Consider the following 21262-nt stretch of genomic DNA (forward strand, 5'->3'; position numbering starts at 1 on the left):
TGCGGATACGGCGGACCGCAGGATCGCGGGGCTCGGAAAGACTTTTTGCAGTTCGCATTGCCCCACAGTCGGAGGGTCTCCCGCCTGCGACGCTGGCACTTGGGGCAAATCTGAGTAACTTCTCCCGTCGGAAAGCTCGGCCGAGGTCCTCCCACCCCCAGCCGGCCGTCCTTCTCTCTGGGATGCGAGTATCTATTTCGCTGCCACTTGTGTGGCATGTGGCAGTTTACCCAGTGTTGTCTCAAACACTGGCTTCGCATCCCCAGGCAGCCCGTGAAGCACTCGCAGTCACTACGCCCCCTTACAGAGGGGGAAATCGAGGCCCAGAGAGGCCCAAGGTCACATCGGGCAGCGACTGCGGAGCCAGATCCCAGGCCCTGCCCAGGGCCCCGCACCCTCTGGGCGCGGGACAACCGGGCTCCAGCTCCTCGAGCCCGCCGGCGCTCAGACCGGGCCCCGCGTGGAGAGGGGGCGGCCGCGAGGCGCCAGACTCGCCAGCTGCCGCGGGATGCCACGTGAGGGGCGGGGACCCTGTGGGGAAGCGATTAAAAGCCCGGCGGAGCCGCAGGGGGCCGCTGCGGGGAGGGTCTCCTGGGGCCGCCTTGCCCGCCCCAGTCTGGCCGCGGCGCGGGTTCGGGCGGCTGCGCGGAGGGCCAAGGTGTCCGGGGCATGAACGGGGTGGCGGGGGCCGGCGGGCCTCGGTGCCAGGCGGCGCTCGCTGCCCTGGCCTCGCTGTGCCGGGCCCGGCCGCCCCCTCTCGGGCTGGACGTGGAGACTTGTCGGAGCTTCGAGCTACAGCCCCCAGAGCGACACCCGAGCGCGGCCGACGCAGGTAACGCGCAACCCGAGGCCCCCTCTTTACCGGGAGTGTTGCCGTGATTGCCCCCATGCCCCACCGCCAATACTCTGGCCCCGGGAGTCCCGGAACCTCGGAGAGGACTCGGGCTCAGGATTCTGGATTCGCAATAAGCCGCGGCCAGCGCCCTGGCCCGTGGCCCGCAGGGCCAACGGAGGGACGCGAGGGGACCCGAAGGAGAGAATCCCCCCGCGCCCTGCGGGGACCCCGCGGAGCGCTGGGCACCCGGGGTGCGGCGGCCCTCGGGGCCTCAGTTTCCCTGCGGGCGATCCGCCAGGGAAGGGGGCTGAGCCGCGAGCAGGAAACCTGGGACATCCCAGCTGAGGAAATCACTTGTCTCCTCGGGGATGCCGCGGTCCCGGGGCCCGTCCGCCGGTCTGTCCGTCTGTTTGTTCTCGCGGGGAACGCGGCGCGAGCTCCCCGGGTCTCTCGGGGAGAAACTTGGGGCTGCGGCTGGCACGCGGTCTTTGTGTCCGGGAGCCTCCGACTGCGAGCGGCTCCCTGCGCCTCCGCTGGGGGGCGGGGGGCGGCGGGCGGGGGAGGGTGGCGCAGCGTCCGCCCCCCGCCCCCGCCCCTATAACTCGCTCTCTCGGTCGCTCTCTGACTCACTCGGACTCGGGGCCGGTGCGCGACCCAGCCAGTGCCTCTCGCCGACTTTGCCAAGCGGGCTCCTCCTGCCCGAGCGGCACGGACCCTGCGCCCGACGCAGCCCCGGGCGGCCGCCGAGCCCAGGCGGGAGCCCGAACCGAGTCGAGCTCGCCGGAGCCGGTGAGTCCGGAGCTCGAGCCCCGCGGGGCCGGGGCCCGGCGCGCGGCTGCGGCGTCTCCCCGGAGTCGCGACAGCGGGGATGGCGTGTCGCGCCCTGGCGGCGGGAGCCGCGGGAGGGTGGGCAGCCAGGCGGCCGGCGGGCCCGGGCATTCACCTGCCACAGCGGAGCGGCGCGGCCACGCTCGCCCGCGGCCGCCGAGCTTCTTTGTCCGTATCCCGACGTCTGGAGGGTCCCGGGCGGGAGGGAGTCCCGGGTCGCGCTTCCGCCGGGGGGCGGGGGCGGGAGGGTGCAGCGCGAGGCCTCGAGAGAATGCGGAGTGGGGGCGGGGAGGTCCTGCAGGGACCGAGGCGCCGGGGCTCCCGGCGCTCTGCAGACGCCGGCCTTCCCGGTCCACCATCCTGACCCCACGGCGCTGGGCCTCGGGGTGCGCGGAGGTGGCCCGGCGGCTGCGCCCCGCCGGCGCGGGAACTAGGGGAAGGGGCCGCGAGAGGCGAGAGTTTCGTCTCCATGCGCCGTTCCTCGGACCAGAGCCCCGAGACTGAAGCGGCGGTTCCGGGAGAGGGTACAGGTGGGACAGGCTCCCCGGAGGCCGCAGGTTCCAGGGCCTGCCTTCACGTGAGGTTAAAGGTCAGAGGTCTAGGGAGGTCCTCGATTAGGAAACTGGCCTCTGGGAACAGAGGAGAGGAGGGCAGCGGGCCTAGGGGGAGCCTTGCATGGGCGAGGGGTCTGTCCAGTCTGAGGCGGGACCCCCTCAGCCCTGTGTGCTGTCGTAGTGGCTCGCTCTCTCTCTCTCTCTCTCTCTCTCCCCCCTCTCCCTCCCCTTGGCAATGTTCAATCGATGGGCTGATTACTACAGCAGAAGGGACTCAGGTTAGACAGAAAGAAGAACTTTTTAGAGGGCAGTACAGTCACGGAGGTTGGAGGGTTTGATTCTCCCTCCTGAAAAATCTCAAGAGTAGAGCCAGCAGGTATTATCAGACTTTGGTTCCTGGTGCCCTCACCTCCTACACCAACTCCCCATGCCTACCAGGTGCGCAATTTTCTGCAAGTCAGGGCATCTCCCCTGCTGCCTTCCAGCTCCATCCCATCCTTCCTCCAATGATACATCCCCAGCAGGGCCCTTAGTGCTGGTCCTGAGCCCTCAAACACTAAAGGGGTTGATGTAAGGTGAGAACACACCTGTCCCGTTCCCCCCGATGGTGGCTACTACCCTGCCTGCCTGCCCAGGGCAGAAATGCTGGGCGCGGCACAGACATGGGTGTAGTGCATCCTGATGCCTGGAGGTGCTGGCCTTCTGACTCCGGAGAGACACCCTGTAGTCTGGAATGACAGGTGCCCACCTGGGCGCCAGGCTGAGGGAGGGAGAAGGTCGAGGAGTGAGAGGCAGGGGGGCAGATGGATCCGCATGCCTCTTCTGAAGGCTGCTCCAGAAAGCGAGTCCGAGGGGCAGTCCTGGGGAACTTGTGACTTTTGCTGCTGAGTCACAAGCCACAGGAGGCTGGGGGGGCCAAGCAGGGGGGCTGAGAGGGGCAGGGGCGTTAGAAGGGCATCCTTGATCCAAGTAAAAGAAAGAAAGGGGCCGAGAGTTGCTTTGGGTTCTTGGGGTTTAGGTGAGCACAGGGTCTGGGAAGAGGCTGCGGTGCTCGGGGCCAGGCCCAGGTACCCCACCTCCCAGCCTGCTCTGGGCATCCCAGAGTCACTGCCTGGGTCCAGACTCTCAGTCAGAGTATACTGGTTGGTTTTGTGTTTGTTTTGTTTTGTTTTTTTAATTACTATTTGCAGTTTCACGAAAAATGCAAGTGGCTGGCGCACACTCAGTCCCCTTTATACCATTGCACGTTTCCCTCTGCTTTCCTCCTGCTCTAAGCCGCTAGCTCATGGGGTTGCTAGTAACACCCTGAGACTCAACGGCTGAGATGCAGACTCTGCTCTCGCTCACGGGGACACTGCTCCGGGCAGGCAGGGTCTGCGCGAGGAGCTGCATGGGAAGTCTCCGTCAGTCAGACCCCGACTTGGAAACGCCTCGGCGCACGCTGTCTCAGCGAAAAGCAAGCTCCCTTTTTCTTTTGTTTAAAGACGAAAGGTCTGCTTTCCTCCTTCGTACACGCCCCGGCCCCACGAGGGGCCACTGTTGGTCAGCTCTTCACCTTCTTTCAAGTTCTTCCATTGGCCAGGCTGCAGAGTGTTGGGTGCCGGTAGCATGGGCTCTGGACTTGAGGTAATAAGCGGAGAGAGGGTCAGAGGTTTTCCGGAAAATGCAGGAACCTGATGCACCCCCAGCTGCCCTGCCCCTTCCAGACTGGCAGCCAGGAATGGTTTCCTCTTGCTCACGGGCAGCCAGGAGATGTATGTGCTGTTTGTTCACTTCTCTAATGACTCTGGAGATGTTCCATGATTCAGCCACCCGGCTTTGAAGTTGGTCGTTTGCAGCACAGGTAATATTTTTCCTGCCTGTGACGCACAGTAAATGCACAGCGTTTCATCAAACCACGAAAGTCCTGTTTCTATAACCAAATAATCAGTCACCCCCTCCCTTCTTGCTGGGAGGAAGGCATTCTGTAGATTTTGCTTTCCTTTGAGGATCCTGGCATGAGAACTTTGCATGGTGATATTCCGATTCTATGGTGTGACTTGAGCTTCAGAATTCTAGAACCTGGGGCCAGTATGCAGGGTCCTCGGGTTTACAGTTCTAGAAGTTCTCTTCTCCTAACTGTGGGAACTTCAAGAGTGGGGAAGGTAGATCCAGAATGTTCCACCCCTCCAAGCTCTGTAATAAAAGATGTGTTCCTTTCTAACTGTACTAACATTACTCTGTCCCCCGGTCCACAGAGTTGGGGGTATAACATGACTGCAGATCATTAGGGCCGAGACTGAGGCGTGGGCATCAGGCCAGGTTTCTTGAGAGTCTCTGTCAGTCAGTCTGGGGTGGGGAAGACACCTGACGGAGCTGGTGGCCCCCCTGCTGGTCCTGCTTAGAAGTAGAGGCTTCTAAGGACCAAAGGGCTGGGTGGAAAGTCCAGGCGAGCAGGGCACCCAGCTGTGGGCGCGTCAGGTGTATGGCGCGACCTCACGCCCCTCTTCTCTCTGTGGCCGATCTGTTTTTCTTGCTCCCCATGCACATAGGGAGACCTTTCCTCTGACCAGTCGCAGGAATAAACAGCAGAGAGGGGCAGAGGGTAAAGGGTCTTTCTGGCACTCTGTCTGCCCTTCCGCCGTCACCCCAGCCCTGAGCTCCACCTGCAGAGGGACCACAGGCCCTGACCAATCAGGCAGAAAGGTCCAGTCGCCATCCGCCACAATAATAATACTAATCCTTGCTAAGTGAATGCCAATATTCTGCTAGCCGTACCACTCTACATTCGTCTCTGTTTTATCTCCGAATCCCATAATGAAGGTGGAAGCAGCACCCTGTCACAAAGCTTGGTGCGGCCGTAATTAGCCCAGCATTGTCTCTCCCCATCACAGCTTTTCCAGGAGCATTAATTCCTTTTCTGTTTGGACTCTGCTAATTATCCCCATCGGTACTTTGGCCTGGATCTCTGAAAGAAGGAAAGAAAACAAAGTCTCTCTGCTCCCCCTCCTGCTAACCCGGAATTTTAATTACACCAGGTTCTCCTAATAAATTTACAAGCCACAGCCGAGCTCATTATTAACGGACCACATCTGTGAGCCTCAGAACAGAAGAGCCCTGTCTTCCCAACACACACACACACACACACACACACTCAGGTATCTCTCAGGTACGTCTTTCGTGAGCCTCTCCAGGGGACACAGGTTATCTGCCTGATGGCTGGTGGGTAACATGCAGCGTCTCCACTTTCCAGGGAAGGAGAAAGGATGGGGACGAGTAAGTTGGCCATCATCCTGGTCTCCAGGGCTCCACCCAGGTTAGCAGGATCAGGTCAAAGAGCAGAGGATGCCCCCCACCCTTTCCTGATTATAACAGAGAAATGCCTCTTCGGTTACTCTGCCCCGCCTTCCCCTTGGCAGTCCTTCAGCTCAGCCTCCAGGCCCCTCACAGCCCCGGCTCAGGAGCCTGGTCTTTGGCATTAGAAAGTCCCAGGTTCAAATCTCAGCTTTCCCACTTACTGTGATGTTCTCCTGAACAAGTTACTTAGTTAACGTCTCTAAACTCAGTTAATGATCTTTGAAAAGTAGATAATAATTTCCTAGGGAAGCTTTAAAGATTGAGTGAGTTAATGGAAGAGGGTGCAAGGCCGACCGTGTAGAAGGAAGTAAAAGTCATTTCTGCTGTTAATATTCTAAGAATAACGCCCAGACTTTTCCATCCCCAGACCAGGCCCCTCCCGCTGTGTGAGTCTCTTGTGTTTTCGCTTTGGGTCTCTGGGTCGCGCTTGTCTGTCTCTGCCTGTGTCTGAACAACAGCCCGTGGGCCCAGCAGCTCCTGCTCTGCCTGGCCCGGCACCTGCGCCTCTGAGGGTCCGCCGGCCGGGCCGTTCCGGTGGCCTGCTGCCGGCCCTCCCCGGCTTTAAGGGGAGCAGAAAGATGGTCCTTTCTGTTTGCTTCTTCGTCCCAGTTTATCTTTTCAATTACAGTCTGTTAAAGAAAATGCCTGTTACTGTTACAGAATGGATTTTCCTGAAATGGAAGCCCATTAGAAAAATGGGGACAATAGCGAGCGATAAGAACCGCGGATGAATCCTAACACAGTGGGCGGAGAGAAGGGGCCGGGCTCTCGAGGGCACTGCCTTTGGAGAAAGAAGTGTCAGTCGCGGAGGGCGGGGTGGGAGGAGGAGATAAGAAAGCCCTGGCATTAATAACCCAGCGTTTCCCAGCCGAGAGACAGAGGCCATGAGCCATCACCCCTGCCGGGCAGCCCCACTTAAGGTGACAAGCAGGTCCTGCCCTGAAGATCTTCGAGGAGACCTCAGCTTCCCAGGAGAGACGAGGGGCCTGACGTCTCTCTGACGCTTTGCGTCTCTCTGGTCTGGTGTCCCCTTCCCCTGCCCCACAGGGTCCAGCTTAGGGTCCACCCTGTTCACAGAAATGATTATCCTCCACCAAAAACGTAAAGCATGAAGAACAATAGTTGTGTATGTTTTGGGAGCATTCACCATGTCCTGGGAACTGCGCTCAAAGTCTTAGTTTATTTCATATTCACAGCGAGTTTGTGAAGGAGGGACCATTAGAATCCCCAAGAAACCAGAGTCTGGAGGAGTTAAGTAGCTTGCCCACGGTCACACGGTTAGAAATGCGGGCGGACGTGCCCCGTGGTCACTCGGCGCTGGTGCTTCCCCGGCATGTCCGCCCGGGTCTGAGCCCCCGCAGTCCACTTCCCCGGCAGGCGAGGAGCCACACGCCCCTGCACAGGCCAGGCCGCCCGGGGTTTCCCAAGCCCAGTTCCCTAGCTCTTTGCTCTCTCAGGGGCTGCTGGGTGGCTGCTCAGTACGGTTTCCCACACCAGTTGCCCCACCAGGTGCCCCAGGGAGACTGAATGAGGATGTTCACCCCTAGCACTGAGCCACGGACTTCTTCCCCCCCTTTCCAAGAACCCCTTGCAAAAGCACAGCGCCTTGTCAGTTGTTGACCTCTCTTCCCTGATTTTCCTCTGGAGCTCACTCCTGTCCACCGGTAACAACAAAACTGGTGCCAGTGACAACAACACACAACCAGACAAGCAGCAAGCGAATGAGTGTTGGCGGAGAGATTTGGAGATGTGACTTCACGTAGTGTGCATCATGTCCTGTGCTATTGAGAGACCTAACTATATATCAGTTACATTATTTCCGCTAGTAAGTTTGTTCCTGGTTTGTAATGACGTAGCTAAAGCAATCTCTGTGTATGAGAGTTCGTGGCTTGCAGGTGTTCTGCCAACAAAACAAATTTCAAAACTAGGGAATATTTAAAACTAGACTGGGCGGAAGTAGGTACTTCTAATAAGAATAGCTGATATTTATGATGTAGCTTCCTACCTTCCAGGACAGTTCCTGAGGACTTTTGATCCACTTTGGATCTCAGTGAAACCTCACAAGGCCCCTATGAAGTCGATACTATCATGATACCCATTTTACAGGTGAGGAAACTGAGGCTGAGGGAGATTACGTAGCTTGCCAAAGTCACGAGTTTAAAGCCAGTGGGAGGGGACGTGGGATGAGCCCAGTCTGATTCCAGGCCCTGCTTCTTTTCTCCAGGCTGGAAGGAAAATAAAGAAGGAAGATGGGGATAGAAGGCCAATTCTTAGGAAGTACTTTCTCTTGTCCAGTGCTGCAATAAGGGCTTTACTACCTGTCTTCTGTCATGAAGCAGTGCCTGGTGTGTGTGTGTGTGTGTGTGTGTGTGTGTGTGTGTGTGTGTATGACATGCACTGGAGCAGGGCTCAAACGACCATCAAAGTTTTATCTGCCTCCTGAGGGCTGTGGGTCAAACAAGACACAAGTGGGGCATAGGCTTTGAAGGCTACTTCTGCGCCCGGGTTTCACTAGAGAGCAACAGGTCCTGGTGGGTTGGCCCAGCAAGCTCAGGGCGGGACGGCACACAACTGAGGGGATCTGGGCGTTTGCACGCGGTTCTCGGGCCTCCAAGAGCCCACCCTTCCCAGCCTCGGTGTGCCTGTCATCAGGCTGGCTGCGTCCAAGGCCATGCTAAGTCCTGTGCATTCTCCCCTACGCTGGCTTAACTCTGCCCTTTCCAGCCTTGCTCACCTCCTTGCACCCCCGTGAGGGCGAACCCACTCAGCACCAGAACTTGGCTCTCATCGCATCACCTGCCTGTGAGGGGTCCCGGCAGAAGATTCTGTGGGCAGGGGAGGGCCTCGAGGTCTTACATAACCAGTATTGAGCGCTGGGTGTTGATTCCCAATAATCCATACCCCTGCCTCCCTTAATCACAGCTTCGAGGGAACAACAGCCGGGGTCACGTGGAGGAGCATTCAAAATAGCAACCACACCGAGGAAATATTGGTTCCCGCGGCCCACCCCCTTCCCGCACCCCTCTTTTCATATATGAATTCAGTTTTTTGTCAGGCTGAGCATTTAAATGCACTCTCTGCTCTCTGGATTCCCCCGTTTCTTCCCCTTCCTCATTAAAATTCTAATTATTACCAGAGCAAGTAAGATGTATGATCAAAAGAAAGCCAAAGCCCCAGGAATACCTTTTGTTTTTAAGATGACTCATTGTGAAGAAGGCATCCAGAACAGCGGTGGCGGCGGGCAGAGAAGGGTCTAGGGACGGCCAGACACTTAGAACCAGGCCGTGTCTATCTGCGGTCGTCTCATGAACCTCGGGAGCCTAAGGGCCCAGAGAAACAGACTCCAAATCATTTAGGTCATCAGCTCATAACAGCAGAAACTGTTTTAAGACCCCCCCATGAATGTTTATTTGATCCCGTGATGTACAGCACACGTCGGTAGAGGGGGTGCTGCAGAGCTGAACGGCCTGGGTTGAATCTCAGTCCTGCCACTTAAGAGCTGTGTGACCCTGGGCAACCTAGTTAATCCCTGGAGCCTCAGCTTCCTCACCTGCAAATGAGGATAATAACCATTCCTATTCCCCTGGAGAGTAGCACATCAGTGAGTACACAGGAAGCCCTTTGTAAAACCATGGACATTGTAATATTCAATAATTTGACTAGATCCAATAGTACTATTACTATCCACCTGTATGTTTATTAAAATTTTTATCTTTTTTTTTTAACCCTCACCTGAGGAAATGTTGTTTACTGATTTCAGAGAGAGAGAGAGAAAGAGAGAGAAATATCAGTAGGTTTCCTCCTGTATGTGCCCCGACCGGGAATGGGACCCACAGCCTTTTGGTGTGTGGGACGACGCTCCTGCTAACTGAGCCACCCGGCCAGGGCTTGATGTCTTATTTTTAAGATAATAAATAAATATTTTAAAAATCTATTTTTTTTTTCTCCTGTGCCCTAGGGATGCACACTTACCACGTCAGAGACTTTGAGTCGTTGACTTATAATCAGCTTTCCCTGTCTCTGGGGGAAGGACTAACCCCAGCTCCTTTGGCCAAGGAAAGGCTCCAGTGTCTCTGTGCAGGGGTCTGGGGGCTGGTGCCAGTGGCTAAGGCCCTGAGGATTGTCTGCCATTAGTTCCTAGTCTTGAAGGTGGTAGCTGATCAAGGCCATTGCTTTACAGCCAGAGAATCGGAAGGCCTTGCTGGCTCCCCAGAGAGCGTGGCAGGTGCTCTCACCTCCTTTTTGATCCCCCTGGATGGGGAGGGCGTTCCCTGGGCCCATGGCTGTGAGAGCACTCTGGGCCCCCCCCAGGAGGGACCTAGCATCTCTGTACTTCAAGCAGAGCTTAGCACCTGGCACAAGGCAAATGCTCAGTAAATGCTGGTTGAGAGGTAATTACAGCTCCTTTATGTGCCATTCATTCATTTACTCATTTATTCTCAGGGGCCAATTTCTATGCGAGGCCCTGAGTCAGACGCGTATAAAAAACACAGGGCTCTAGTAGCCTACAGCTTAATCAGGGATAAACAGGCTGGGCAGCAGACACCAGGACCCTGATCCAGGCTCTGTGTCTGACCTGTGACCCCTGGCAGGCCCTTTCTCTGGACCACTCCTCTTCCCTACAGAAGCACAGCCTGGCCTCAGTACTTGTAGGGTCATTTCTCACCATAATAAGATTCTTAAGGCCTCGGGACAAGATAATCCTGAGGCTGCAAACTCACGGCCTGCAGGGGCCAGGCGGAGAACAGGGAGTAGAATTGGTGAGGACATGTCATTCCAAAGAGAGTCACCTGTGCCCACCATGCATGACAAGTCCAGGTACTAAGTCATCTGTCCTTTGCCAGAGTAGCGAAAAAATCCGACGTGATGGTCATAGTGGTGGAATTTCTTAATTTTCCAGACAGCATGCAAGCTATACAAGACTTCTCTGCGGGCTTGTCCCCAAGTGGCCTTTGCGCACACCTGCCAGCTGCACCGTTGGTTCAGAGCCTTCTGACCTCTCCACCCAGAGGGAGAAGAGGCCTTGGGCTCAAAAGGTCTTTCCTAAAAGCGGGATGAGAGGCCTGCCCAATCATTTCTCCCCCAGGGAGGCATCCTCACAGCTCTCTGGGGACAATGGGCACCCTCCCAGGGGCAGGGATGGACTAGGGATGGGGCAGTGAGCCACCTGAACCAACAACAGCATTCAAAAATACCAGTTTTACAACAAAGCTCTCAAATAGCCACAGGAATGGGAAAAAAGGCAGCTCTAGGGATAATCTGTACTTAGCTTTGAAATAAACTGTGGATTGGATTCCAACTTAATACAAGTATTTATGGAGCCTACTATAAGCAGACTTCTGAGCGTAGAAGGCGATGTGACCGAATCGGAGGCCTCAGAGCGATCATACATGAGCTCATTCATTTCAAGTCAACTCCGCGACTCTTCACGGAGCCCCTGCTTAGGGCTCAGTGGGGCGGGGGGAGGGAAGGGGATGGATGCATTCCGCCCGTCAGCCCATTGAGGAAGAGGCTGTGCACAAAATGACTCCGTCTGAAGTCTGGCCAGTGTAACAGCTCTAATAGAAATTCAAATAGCATCCGAATGTGAATGCCTCACGAATGTGCACATTTGCTGAGGCTGTTACAGAAATTACTTTCCCTTCCCCAAGTACAAGCCAACAAGCAGTAGGGTGCCCCCCACGCCGGCGGTTGGGGGAGGGGCGGTGCTGTAAAATCAGACCCGGGTGAAGGCGAGTGGACTACGGAGCGTCAACCCTGAGACCATCACTCCTCCGCCCGGGCAGCTTTCTCATGACCGTTCTTTTCTCTTCTTCCGTCTTTGTCCCTTGTGTGTGCTCCCTCTCCCAACGCCCTCCCCTGCGTCTCCCCGCCTCTGTGTGGCACTGTCCCCCCTGCCTGGCTTGTGCCGAGGGCAGGCACTTCTGACAGCCTACTCGCAGTGGTAGTGACTGTGTGTGGCGTGGCCCTGGTGGCAGTTTTTCTCTTTCTCTTTTGGAAGCTGTGTTGGACGCCCTGGAGGAACAAGGAGGCCTCCGGTCCCTCTTCTGCTGACCTGGCCCTGGAAGCCCTCCAGAGCCCCAGCTCCAGAGGCAACATGGCGGACAAGCTGAAGGACCCCCACACCCTGGGCTTCCTGGAGGCGGCCGTGAAGATCAGCCACACGTCCCCCGACATCCCGGCTGAGGTGCAGATGTCGGTCAGAGAGCACATCGCACGTCACACGCGGCTGCAGAGGCAGACCACAGAGCCAGCATCATCCACCAGGTGAGCGGTGGGGCCCTCCCTTTCCTCAGCCCACACCTCCGCATCCCCTTCTTCAGTCAAGAGATCCCAGCCTGCGAGGGCCAGGGACCAGAAATAATAACAAGAGAGCTCTGACTGGAGAGCATTTCAGACGATGCGGTCCATGGTGGGCAGTCGGCTAGGAGGTGGGCCCCAGCAAAGCCCTCAGGAAACGGGAGCCCTTTGCGTGGGGTGCTGTGCGTGGGGTGCACACCCGGATGTGTGTGGGTGGGAGATGTTGGGTGTTTGGAGGGAAAGGAAGACATCTGGCAGAGGGAAGAGGATGTGCAAAGGTCTAGAGGCATGAACGTTCCCGGGGCGTCTAGAGACATGTCAGCAAAGCCTGGGAGAGGAGTCTGCAGGGCACTGGAGAGAGGGCAGGAGAGTCGTAACGCTGTGGGAATGGAGCTTCCTTTATAACCCTTGACAGAGTTCCCTGCATGACAGCAGTCGAAAACATGGCATTCTTTAACTGAAAAAACAAAACCAACAACCGCCACACAACAACAAGAACCTGCTCTAAATCCAGAAACACTTTTAAAAAAAGTGATGCTTGCAGGCATGAAGCATTCTGTTTATTCACAACTGAGGGCTCTGGTGGCTTTCTGGGTCCCTGCAGCATCCTCCCCATCCCTAGCTGTCAGGGGACCAGCCCAACGGAAGGAGGCCTGGTCTCCACATTGGAGGCCAGGGATCAGAGTGCTGGGGTCACATTTACAGTGTATCGTATGACTTCGAACAAGGTGCTCGTGTTTCCTCGGTCTTACTTTCCCCAGCTGTAAAATAGAGCTAATGTCTCATCAGGTTGCTGTGAGGAGCCCATGAAAGAAACCGTATGATAATGAGAGCTAAGGATATATATCACTTATTGCACACTGGCCCTGTCCTTTTTTTTTTTCTTTAAGATTTTAGTTATTTTTGGAGAGAGGGGAAGGGAGGGAGAGAAACATCAATGTGTGGTTGCCTCTCGGGCGCCCCCTACTGGGGTCCAGGCCTGCAACCCAGGCATGTGCCCTGACTGGGAATTGAACTGGCAACCCTTTGGTTCCCAGGCTGGCACTCAATCCACTGAGCCACACCAGCCAGGGTGGCCCTGTCCAAATATGTACTTCATATGTATGAGTTCATTTCATCCTCACAGCAATCGTGTGCAATTGTTACTTTTATTATCTTTGTTTTCTATCAAAGAGAAGTTAAATAACTTGCCCAAGGTGACATAGCGAGACAGTGGCAGAGCTAAAATTAACCTATACAATCTGGCTGCAAAGCCCAATAATGTGAACTATGGTGATGGCCGGAGGGGGCAGGGGCGGGTGGTGGAGGGACAGCCACCAGCCACATCCAGGAGAGGAAAGGATGGTCCTCCTCTTAAGGGATCTCAGGTTTAACGTGGGAACAAGAGTCACGTCTGGTAGGAAAGAAACCTAGAAAGCAGGTAGTTAGCAGAAAGGCAGGGAAAATGATAATGGCTAATATTCATTGAGCATACTATAAACCAGGCCCCACTGCAACCACTTTACATATATTAAGACGGGTACCACACACAACAACCTGCACGCAAAATGTGTGCAGAGAGAAAGGGGGCAAAAAGCAGGAGGAAATGGGGGCCCCGGGGAATGGTGAGCCAGGGCCCCAGGGCTGTGTCTACCTGCACCCAGGCCCCAGAGCCCTGACCACACCCTCCGCGCCCTCCTGCCTTCCACCAGGCACACGTCCTTCAAGCGCCATCTGCCCCGGCAGATGCACGTCTCCAGCGTGGACTACGGTAACGAGCTGCCGCCGGCTGCAGAGCAACCCACCAGCATCGGCCGCATCAAGCCCGAGCTGTACAAGCAGAAGTCGGTGGATGGGGACGATGCCAAATCCGAGGCCGCCAAGAGCTGCGGGAAGATCAACTTCAGCCTGCGCTACGACTACGAGACCGAGACCCTGATCGTACGCATCCTGAAGGCCTTCGACCTCCCTGCCAAGGACTTTTGCGGCAGCTCTGACCCTTACGTCAAGATCTACCTCCTGCCCGACCGCAAATGCAAGCAGCAGACGCGGGTGCACCGCAAGACCCTGAACCCCACCTTCGACGAGAACTTCTACTTCCCAGTGCCGTACGAGGAGCTGGCCGACCGCAAGCTGCACCTTAGCGTCTTCGACTTCGACCGCTTCTCCCGCCATGACATGATTGGGGAGGTCATCCTGGACAACCTCTTTGAGGCCTCCGACCTGTCCCGGGAAACCTCCATCTGGAAGGATATCCAGTACGCCACGAGTGTGAGTACAGCCTGCCCTCTGGGCTTCTGGAAGATTCCTGGTTCTGGGTTGAGAGGGATGTGTCCCCACCCCCTCACCCCTGGAGACAGATGGGCCTTTGCCCTTCAGTATATGAAGGGTGGTTGTGGAAACTGACTGTGGCCCAGCCCACCCAGGGGAAGGGCTTGCAGTCCGTTGCAGGTTTGGGGGGGGCAGCAGAGCCCCCATGTGGGTGAGAAGGGAAGGGAATGTTTATTGCGTCCCATCGCAAGTTCTAGGTAATTCTATCTACCTGCTACTGTCACGTTTTCCACCTACAGTGTAATGTTATTTGTCTCTTTGATCCTGGGTAGGGATTGGGCCAGGCCCGTAGGTCGAATCAGACAGCAGCATCTGGAAAAGGCAATCAAGAACAGGCCACATTAATCAGGATGAGCCAGATTATTCCACAGCAACAAACAAGCTTAGGATCTGGTGGCTTAGAGCAACAATTTCAACCGGTGTGCCGCGAGAATTTTCAAAACACGATACCTGACTGTTTAGTCAGGGACACTCACCTCTTTTTCCTTAGATTGTCAAATAAAAAAGTGACAATAGCCAATGCAATGATACCTGTCCAGTGTGAATGAGCCAAAATTATACCTATTTTTTTTTGTCAGATCAACAGAAGATAGAATATGTTCTTTGGTGTGCCACAGAATTTTAGTAATTAGTTGATGTGTACCATGAGATGAAAGAGGTTGAAAATTGCTGGCTTAAAGCCACCAAGCTTTAGTTCTCATTCACATCACAGGTGTCCTGCAGCCTGGCTGGGGCTCCTCCCTACCTCGGTACCCAGGGACTCCACCGACAGAGGCTCCGTCTCGACGGGTGCTCCCATCGCCACGTCGGGAGGCAGCGGATGTGGCAAATTGTGCGCTGTCTGTTAAAGCTTTGCCCAGAAGTGACACGTGTCACTTCCACTCACATTACATTAGCCAAAGCAAGATGCATGGTGGCTCCTAACATCAAGGCAATCCTAGCGTGTGCCCAGGAGAACCGGGCGGACTTGATGACCACCCCACAGCGGGGCTCCCGCCCTTTGGCACTGCCTGGCGAGGCCAGCCTGGGAGGACACCTGGCCCAGCCCCACACGGGAGGGAGGAGCTGGGCTGTTCACACTCAACAGGACTGAACCCAGCAGGTTTCTAGGAGCTGAGGCTCTGTTCGCCTTTAAGAAGGGAGGTCAGTGCTGGTGCAGGGAACGGGGGTGGCCAGCCCCAGGGCCCTCCGGTCTGGCGTAGCTGGGGTCTCCAGGGCACTGGTGGGGGCTGGGGAGGCTGTGCGGCTGCGCACTGCAGAGCCAGGCGCTATGTCGCTCCGAGTCCACCCAGGCAGCTGAGAGCCCAGCGGGGGCGTTTCCATAGGGCACCAGTGGCCTTGCCTCTGGCGCCTCACATGTCAGCTGCCTGCCTATCACCCTCGACATTTCTCTGGGGCAGAGACAGTGTGTCTTGGGCACAGGGGGCCTCACTCAGCTGGCAGACCCTCCCTTTGGGCAGTCAGTACACGCTACCTCTATGTTGAATTTGTAAGGAGAGAGGCGGGAAAAATCAGCCCTGCTCTGGTAAGAGTAAGAATCTTGATATGTTCAAAGAGGAAGAAGAATTTGCGCCCCGTTTCTGCCCCAGGGAGGGTCCCAGGGACACCCCATTCTCATAGCTGGTGCTGACTTTGACCAGTCCAGTCCAATGTCCCAGTGCCTTCCCGACTCTTACTCTCCTGAAATGTCAGCCCCAAGAACAGCAGCAGTAGCGGGCCGGGCAGACAGGGCAGGCAGCCACGGCAGCTCTGCTCAATAAACCACTGAGGTTTACGCCTGCCTTGGTGAGCCCTGAAGGCTATAGCTTCCTTATAGTGACGGTGCAGGTAAAGAAAAGCAGCTCAGCCCTCCACACCCCACACTGTGGCTGAGACTCAGGGGCGCAGGGAGAGGGAGATATGAGGGCCAGGGCCTGCCCCCTTCCCACCAGAGCGCCCCCTTTCCTGGGACTGCAGCCCCAGGCACCAGTGGAAGCAACCCACCCAAGCATGCCCCTCACCTGGGTGCGAAGGTCCTGGATCCTAGAACTCCGTGTGCTCCCTGCTCTTGTCCCATTGCCCTTCCATAGCTCTGCTTCAGAATGAAGTCAGAGTGTCCAAAGGTGCTGGACAAACCGGCACCTGCGCTATCCTCCTCATCGCTACCGTTACAGCCTCCGAGCAGAACACTGTGCCGGGCCCCGCGGCGTGAGGGGGCTGAGCTAGACGACAGCCTCTTCAGCCCACAGAAATGCGTCATCTAATTACAGAGGCAGGAACTGTCCGTGCAGGAGCTAGCGATGCACAGCAGGAAATACTCTACACTGTGTGAGGCTGCAAGACCCGAGAGTCAGGACAGCAGGAAAGGCTTCCCAGACGAGGAGGGTTAAGCTGCATGGGGAGAGACTTGGTAACCAGTGAGGAAGGGGGAGCATTCTAGCCAGGAACAGAAGGCGTCCAGAAAAGAGAGGGTGTCCAGGCCCGGGAGTTTCTGACGCTGGGCTCACACACTCTGTAATAGTCTGCGCTGGAGGTCACAGCTAGGTGAGGCCCCTGGGGACCTCTCCAGCATGCAAAGAGTGAGGCAAAAGACAGGAAAAGGAAATAAAGAAGACTAGTACTTTTATCTGCTTTTTTTTTCTTTTTTTGGTGCTGACTCTAAGCTTGTAATTATTTTGAGGCCAGAGAGGCCTGAGCCCCAGACACCAGGAACGGCCAGGCGCTCGGCGTGTATGAAATCTTGCAGCCAGCGTGCTGGCAGTCGGTACGGATGGGCATAGCCGGCGGCCTGTGCCGTCTGCCAATTCCCTCCCACAGGCTGCACTTGGGCCCCAAGCTCAGAACTTCTGCGGCTCCTCGGCCCCACCAGCTGGTCCCTGAACACGCCTGACATTCCTCCCCGCTGCGTCTTGTCTTTGCACACAAGGTACCCCTGTCTGGCAGGCCTTCCCCCCGCACCCTAACCTGGCCCAAACCAACCCACCTTCTGCAGCTTCCCTGAAGTCAGCCATCACTCGATTTACTGTGTTTCTTGTCCCTTGGTTACATCCCAAATCATATTCTGTCTTGCCAGCTGCTCCCCGTGGCTCAGGAATGACTTGTGTCCCACATTTGGCTTTCTCTTGTACTGTTCCCTCAGGGCTGCTCAGGCCATTTTATACACATGCAAGAACTTGGCACACTCTTGTCGAAGGACAAGGGGCTTAGTTAATCCAGTTACAACCATGGACAGATGCTCCTCCACTGGTCCTGCGGTTACATCCCAGTAAGTCCATCCTAAGTTGAAAATACCCTGAGTCAACATGCATTCAATACACCTAGCCTACTGAACATCACATGCTAGCTGAGCCCACCTTAAACATGCTCGAAGCTTATGTTAGCCTACAGTTGGACACAAACACCTAACACAATCACAGTCATACACTGTAGGGTCAGTGGTTCGCCCTCGTGAGCGTGTGGCTGGCTAGGAGCTGTGGCTGCCTGCCACCTCCCAGCGTCACGAGAAAGTGTCATACTGCGTATCGCGAGCACAGGAAAAGATCAAAACCCAACATTTGAAGTACGGTTTCTACTGAGTGCATGTAGCTCTTACACCATTGTAAAGTTGAAAAATTGCAAGTGGAACCACTGTTAAGTTGGGGACCATCTGTATTGGTGCACAAGGGAAGAGTTAGTAAAGAAGCAGTGGAGTTGGGTTCAGTCAACCTGGGAAGGCTTCCTGGAGAAGGTGGCCATTTTGAAACTGGGTAGAGCCAGGGTTGGTGAGGAGACCCAGCCTGTGTATCCCTTCAGAGGTCTGAAGTGACAAAGAGATTAACCAGTTGGGATTGAAGTGGAGGGTCAGCAACCCACAGGCTGGACAGGAGAGGGGGCTCCGGAGGGCTCTCTGAGGTCACAGGAGTCCACGAATGCTGCCCCCTTGTTGCTTCTCATGCTCGTATCAGAGAATCAGATCCAGCTGCAGCAGGCGGAGCCGGGCTTGTCCCTTGCCTTGGGTCCCTCTGCCCCCGTGTTCTGGTGGTTTGGAGCAGCAAAGCCTGGTGCATTTGTGTTGTTTCTCACAACGACTGAACATGGAGCTTCAAGACTAGTGAAAGGGAGTGTACAGCCGAGGAGTCCAGTTCTTTGTTCGTTGCAAATCTGAAGCCACAGGGACAGTCGTCTCACCACCTCCAGGTCAATCTGGAGGGGAGCCTGGGCGGCAGTGAACTACTGTACCCCGCTCCAGGCCGCAGGGCGGTGAGCGGTAGGCAAACTAGATGTGCTGGGGCAGTGGGGGACCTCTACTGTTCCATCCCACTACGAAGCCCACATGTGGGAAGGAATCGCGGGAGTTCATGAAATCCACGCCACCCCCAGGCGGGGCTGCCCTGGTGCCCTGCATCCTGCCAGGCTTGGCTAAGGCCCCGATGGGCTGCTGGGCTTTCCCGGTGGCTTGCCGTTTCCTCCCCACCCACAACTTCGATTGGCTGAGATCGCCCTGCTCTCCCCTCCCCCCTCTCCTGCCCCCAGTCTCATTATTTCTACATAAAGCTGTAGATTTATCATTATAATAGAGCAGCCGTCACTGAGGTTTGCTAACATCTCTCTAATCTTGTAGTTATTGCCACAGAGGCCTCAGACCTCACTACACATACTATTCCTGTCGCCGTTCCGGCTCCTCTGTGGTGGTGGCCGGTGAAGGCTGTAATTGGGGCCATAAATATGTGTTGTGCTTGATGGTAATGGACTCAGCTGTCTCTCTGCTTTACCAGGTCCCCGGCAGGTCAGAGTGAGCGCGCGCGTGTGTGTGTGTACCCATGTGTGTTGCATGTGTGTTACACGTGAGTGTTGTTTGGGGGGTGACGGAGCGCTCTGTATACTTCCAGGGAGCCTGGGCTCAGAGTCGGCAGGGAGAGAGGGAGGCCTAACATGACACCAACTACCTGAGCGTCTCCCTGGAGAGCCTGCGGCTGGGAGTGAGCAGAGAGCTGTGTGCAAAGAGCTCAGGCGCTGGTGCCAAACAAACCCGTGTTGTGTTCTAGCTTCTACACTTTCTAGTTTTCAGACCGCAGGGGCATTACCTAAACCGCACCTCAGTTTCCACATCAGCAAATCAAGATGATAGTAACCGCGTACAGGTCATGGTGGTATCATATGCAGCAAGTTAAATAAAAGACAGAGACGAGATGCCCAGGACAGCAGTGTCACAGAGCAGCATCCCGAGCCGCATTCTCACTGTGCCTTTCCTTCAGCTCAGCCTGTGGGTCGCCCTACCACTCCCAGGCCGGACGCCCCACTTCAGTCGGACCGCCTGTTCTGACTGGTTGTTGGTTACTATCATTCCTATGTTGGTTCCTGTCCTAGCTATGCCATGTGTTCCTGTGTGGCCTTGGACAAGTGACTTCCCCTCTCAGGGCTGCGGTTTCTCAGCGTGAAACCCGCTGCAGAGGCCTGAGGTCCTGGGCTTCTGAGTCTCTCCTGTAGAGGAGGGCTTGGCACTCTTACTTTCGCAGAGCAGGGGGGGCCAGTCCCGGGAGCGTGGTCTCCATAGTGAAGGCCCAGCCCCGGAGATCATAGGCCGACCCTCCTCCCTTCAACGTCGCCAGGACCCAGTCCTCTCTTTCGGCTCCTGGGCAATGTCCTCCGGGAGCTTCCTGCCACAGGGAAGGCCGCACCTACTAGCTGCCTTCCCCCTTTTCCCACATGGCATAGTCCTGCGCCAGGGTGAGTTCCCTCCCCATCTGTCACCTCCCGGGTCCCCCACTTACTGGGGATACGCTGGTTATTGCTTGAGTTCCCACTAGGAGCGCAGAGCACACCCAGCTTTATCATAGGTCATCCTGACCACGGTCCTCATTATCGCCCCCTGTATGTAAGAAGAGAAGGTTCCAGGTCACGTGACTCGCCCAGGAGCAAGTGGGCAAGAGCCAAGGTTCAGATCCAGGCCGTCAGCAGAGTCCATGGGCCCCCACAGGGCTGGAGGGGTGCGATGACATCGCTACTGAAATCGAGCAGCATGTCAAGGGGTCCAGCAGACTGTTCGGTTTGTGTTTTCCCGTGTGGCCTGGTCAGGCGCTCCCTCCCACTGCAGGGACAGCTCTTGTGCTGGCCCTTGGATTCCTCCGCCATTTCTCAGTTGTCTGCCTGTGGGCGCTGACCTTGACATTCATCCCTCTTTCGTTCAACAGACACATACTGAGTGTCAGCCCTGTGCTGCTGGCATTGCATCTTCGAGTACTTGCTGGGGACAGACCGGGCGCTGGGCTGTGGAGAGGGGGGCCAAGAGCGAATCCCCCACCTCGGAGCGCCGGGGATGATGGGAACTGCAGAGCATGCGCAGTGGCCCCCCCGAACGCCTGAGCCCCTCACACGCAGGGGGCACAGGTGGGGACAGACCAGCTCAGGAAGCTGCTACCAAACTATGCGAGCCGCTGCGCTACGAACCGCGTGCAGAGTGTGGGGAGAGGCCGAGAAAAGAAATCAAAGTCAGATGAGATTTGTCTGAGGAAGTTTCAAGAAAAGGAAAGTCCCAGGCCTGGCTCTGAGGGCAGTGAAGGGGGACAGTGTTAAAAGAGGGGACTCAGAGGGGAGAGCATGTGTTTCTCTGTTTTCTTTGGATTGGGGTGAGGATCTAGGGAGAACTTCTCATGCGTAAGACCGCGGTTCCATTCCTTTCTGCAGTAACTATGTGTGGTGTGATGCTACACACCAGGCGCTGGCTGGCATGGGGAATGCAAGGACTTCCACTCAGCCCTGCCCTCCAGCCCTCACAGTCAAAGGGGGAGGCAGGGAGGTGCTCTGCTGGCCTGGGGACACGCAGGTCCTCAGGGGCCCCAGATCTTGAGGGCAGGCTGGCCACCTGGAATGACATTGCCTTTATTGCCAAAAAAGAGTTTTGTTGCATCTCTTGCGTCCACATATTCCCATCGCGTGAAATCTGGGGGTAGCCACAGAAGGCCTTTTCAAGTAGGCCAAAGACTCGGCTAACGTGACCCCGCTGTGGCCCATTAAATCACCCTGGGAGGAAGCCTCCCTAGGGCTCGTTGACCAGAAGCTTGGTGCCCGCCTTCTAAGTGCCCACCCTGGCTCTCAGCCTCCCAGTCCTGGCCTGGCCGGGAGGTAGGCGGAGCCAGAGAGA

At 56.2% G+C, this 21262-nt stretch overlaps 1 protein-coding gene across 2 annotated transcripts in view; it reads left to right on the plus strand.

Moving 5' to 3' along the window:
• Positions 1-669: 669 nt before the first annotated feature.
• The window catches only part of SYT6 (synaptotagmin 6), a 50181-nt gene continuing 29588 nt past the window's right edge, over positions 670-21262 (plus strand). For both annotated transcript variants that reach the window (XM_054564687.1, XM_054564688.1), the window contains exons 1-3: positions 670-832; positions 11472-11820; positions 13545-14103. In XM_054564687.1, the coding sequence (XP_054420662.1) occupies positions 670-832; positions 11472-11820; positions 13545-14103 (1071 nt within the window). The remainder of the gene's footprint in view (positions 833-11471; positions 11821-13544; positions 14104-21262) is intronic.

This window comes from Pteronotus mesoamericanus, unplaced genomic scaffold (genome assembly GCF_021234165.1).
Source record: "Pteronotus mesoamericanus isolate MK-2021 breed Mesoamerican mustached bat unplaced genomic scaffold, CSHL_Meso_final scaffold_99, whole genome shotgun sequence".
Taxonomy (NCBI): Eukaryota; Metazoa; Chordata; class Mammalia; order Chiroptera; family Mormoopidae; genus Pteronotus; species Pteronotus mesoamericanus.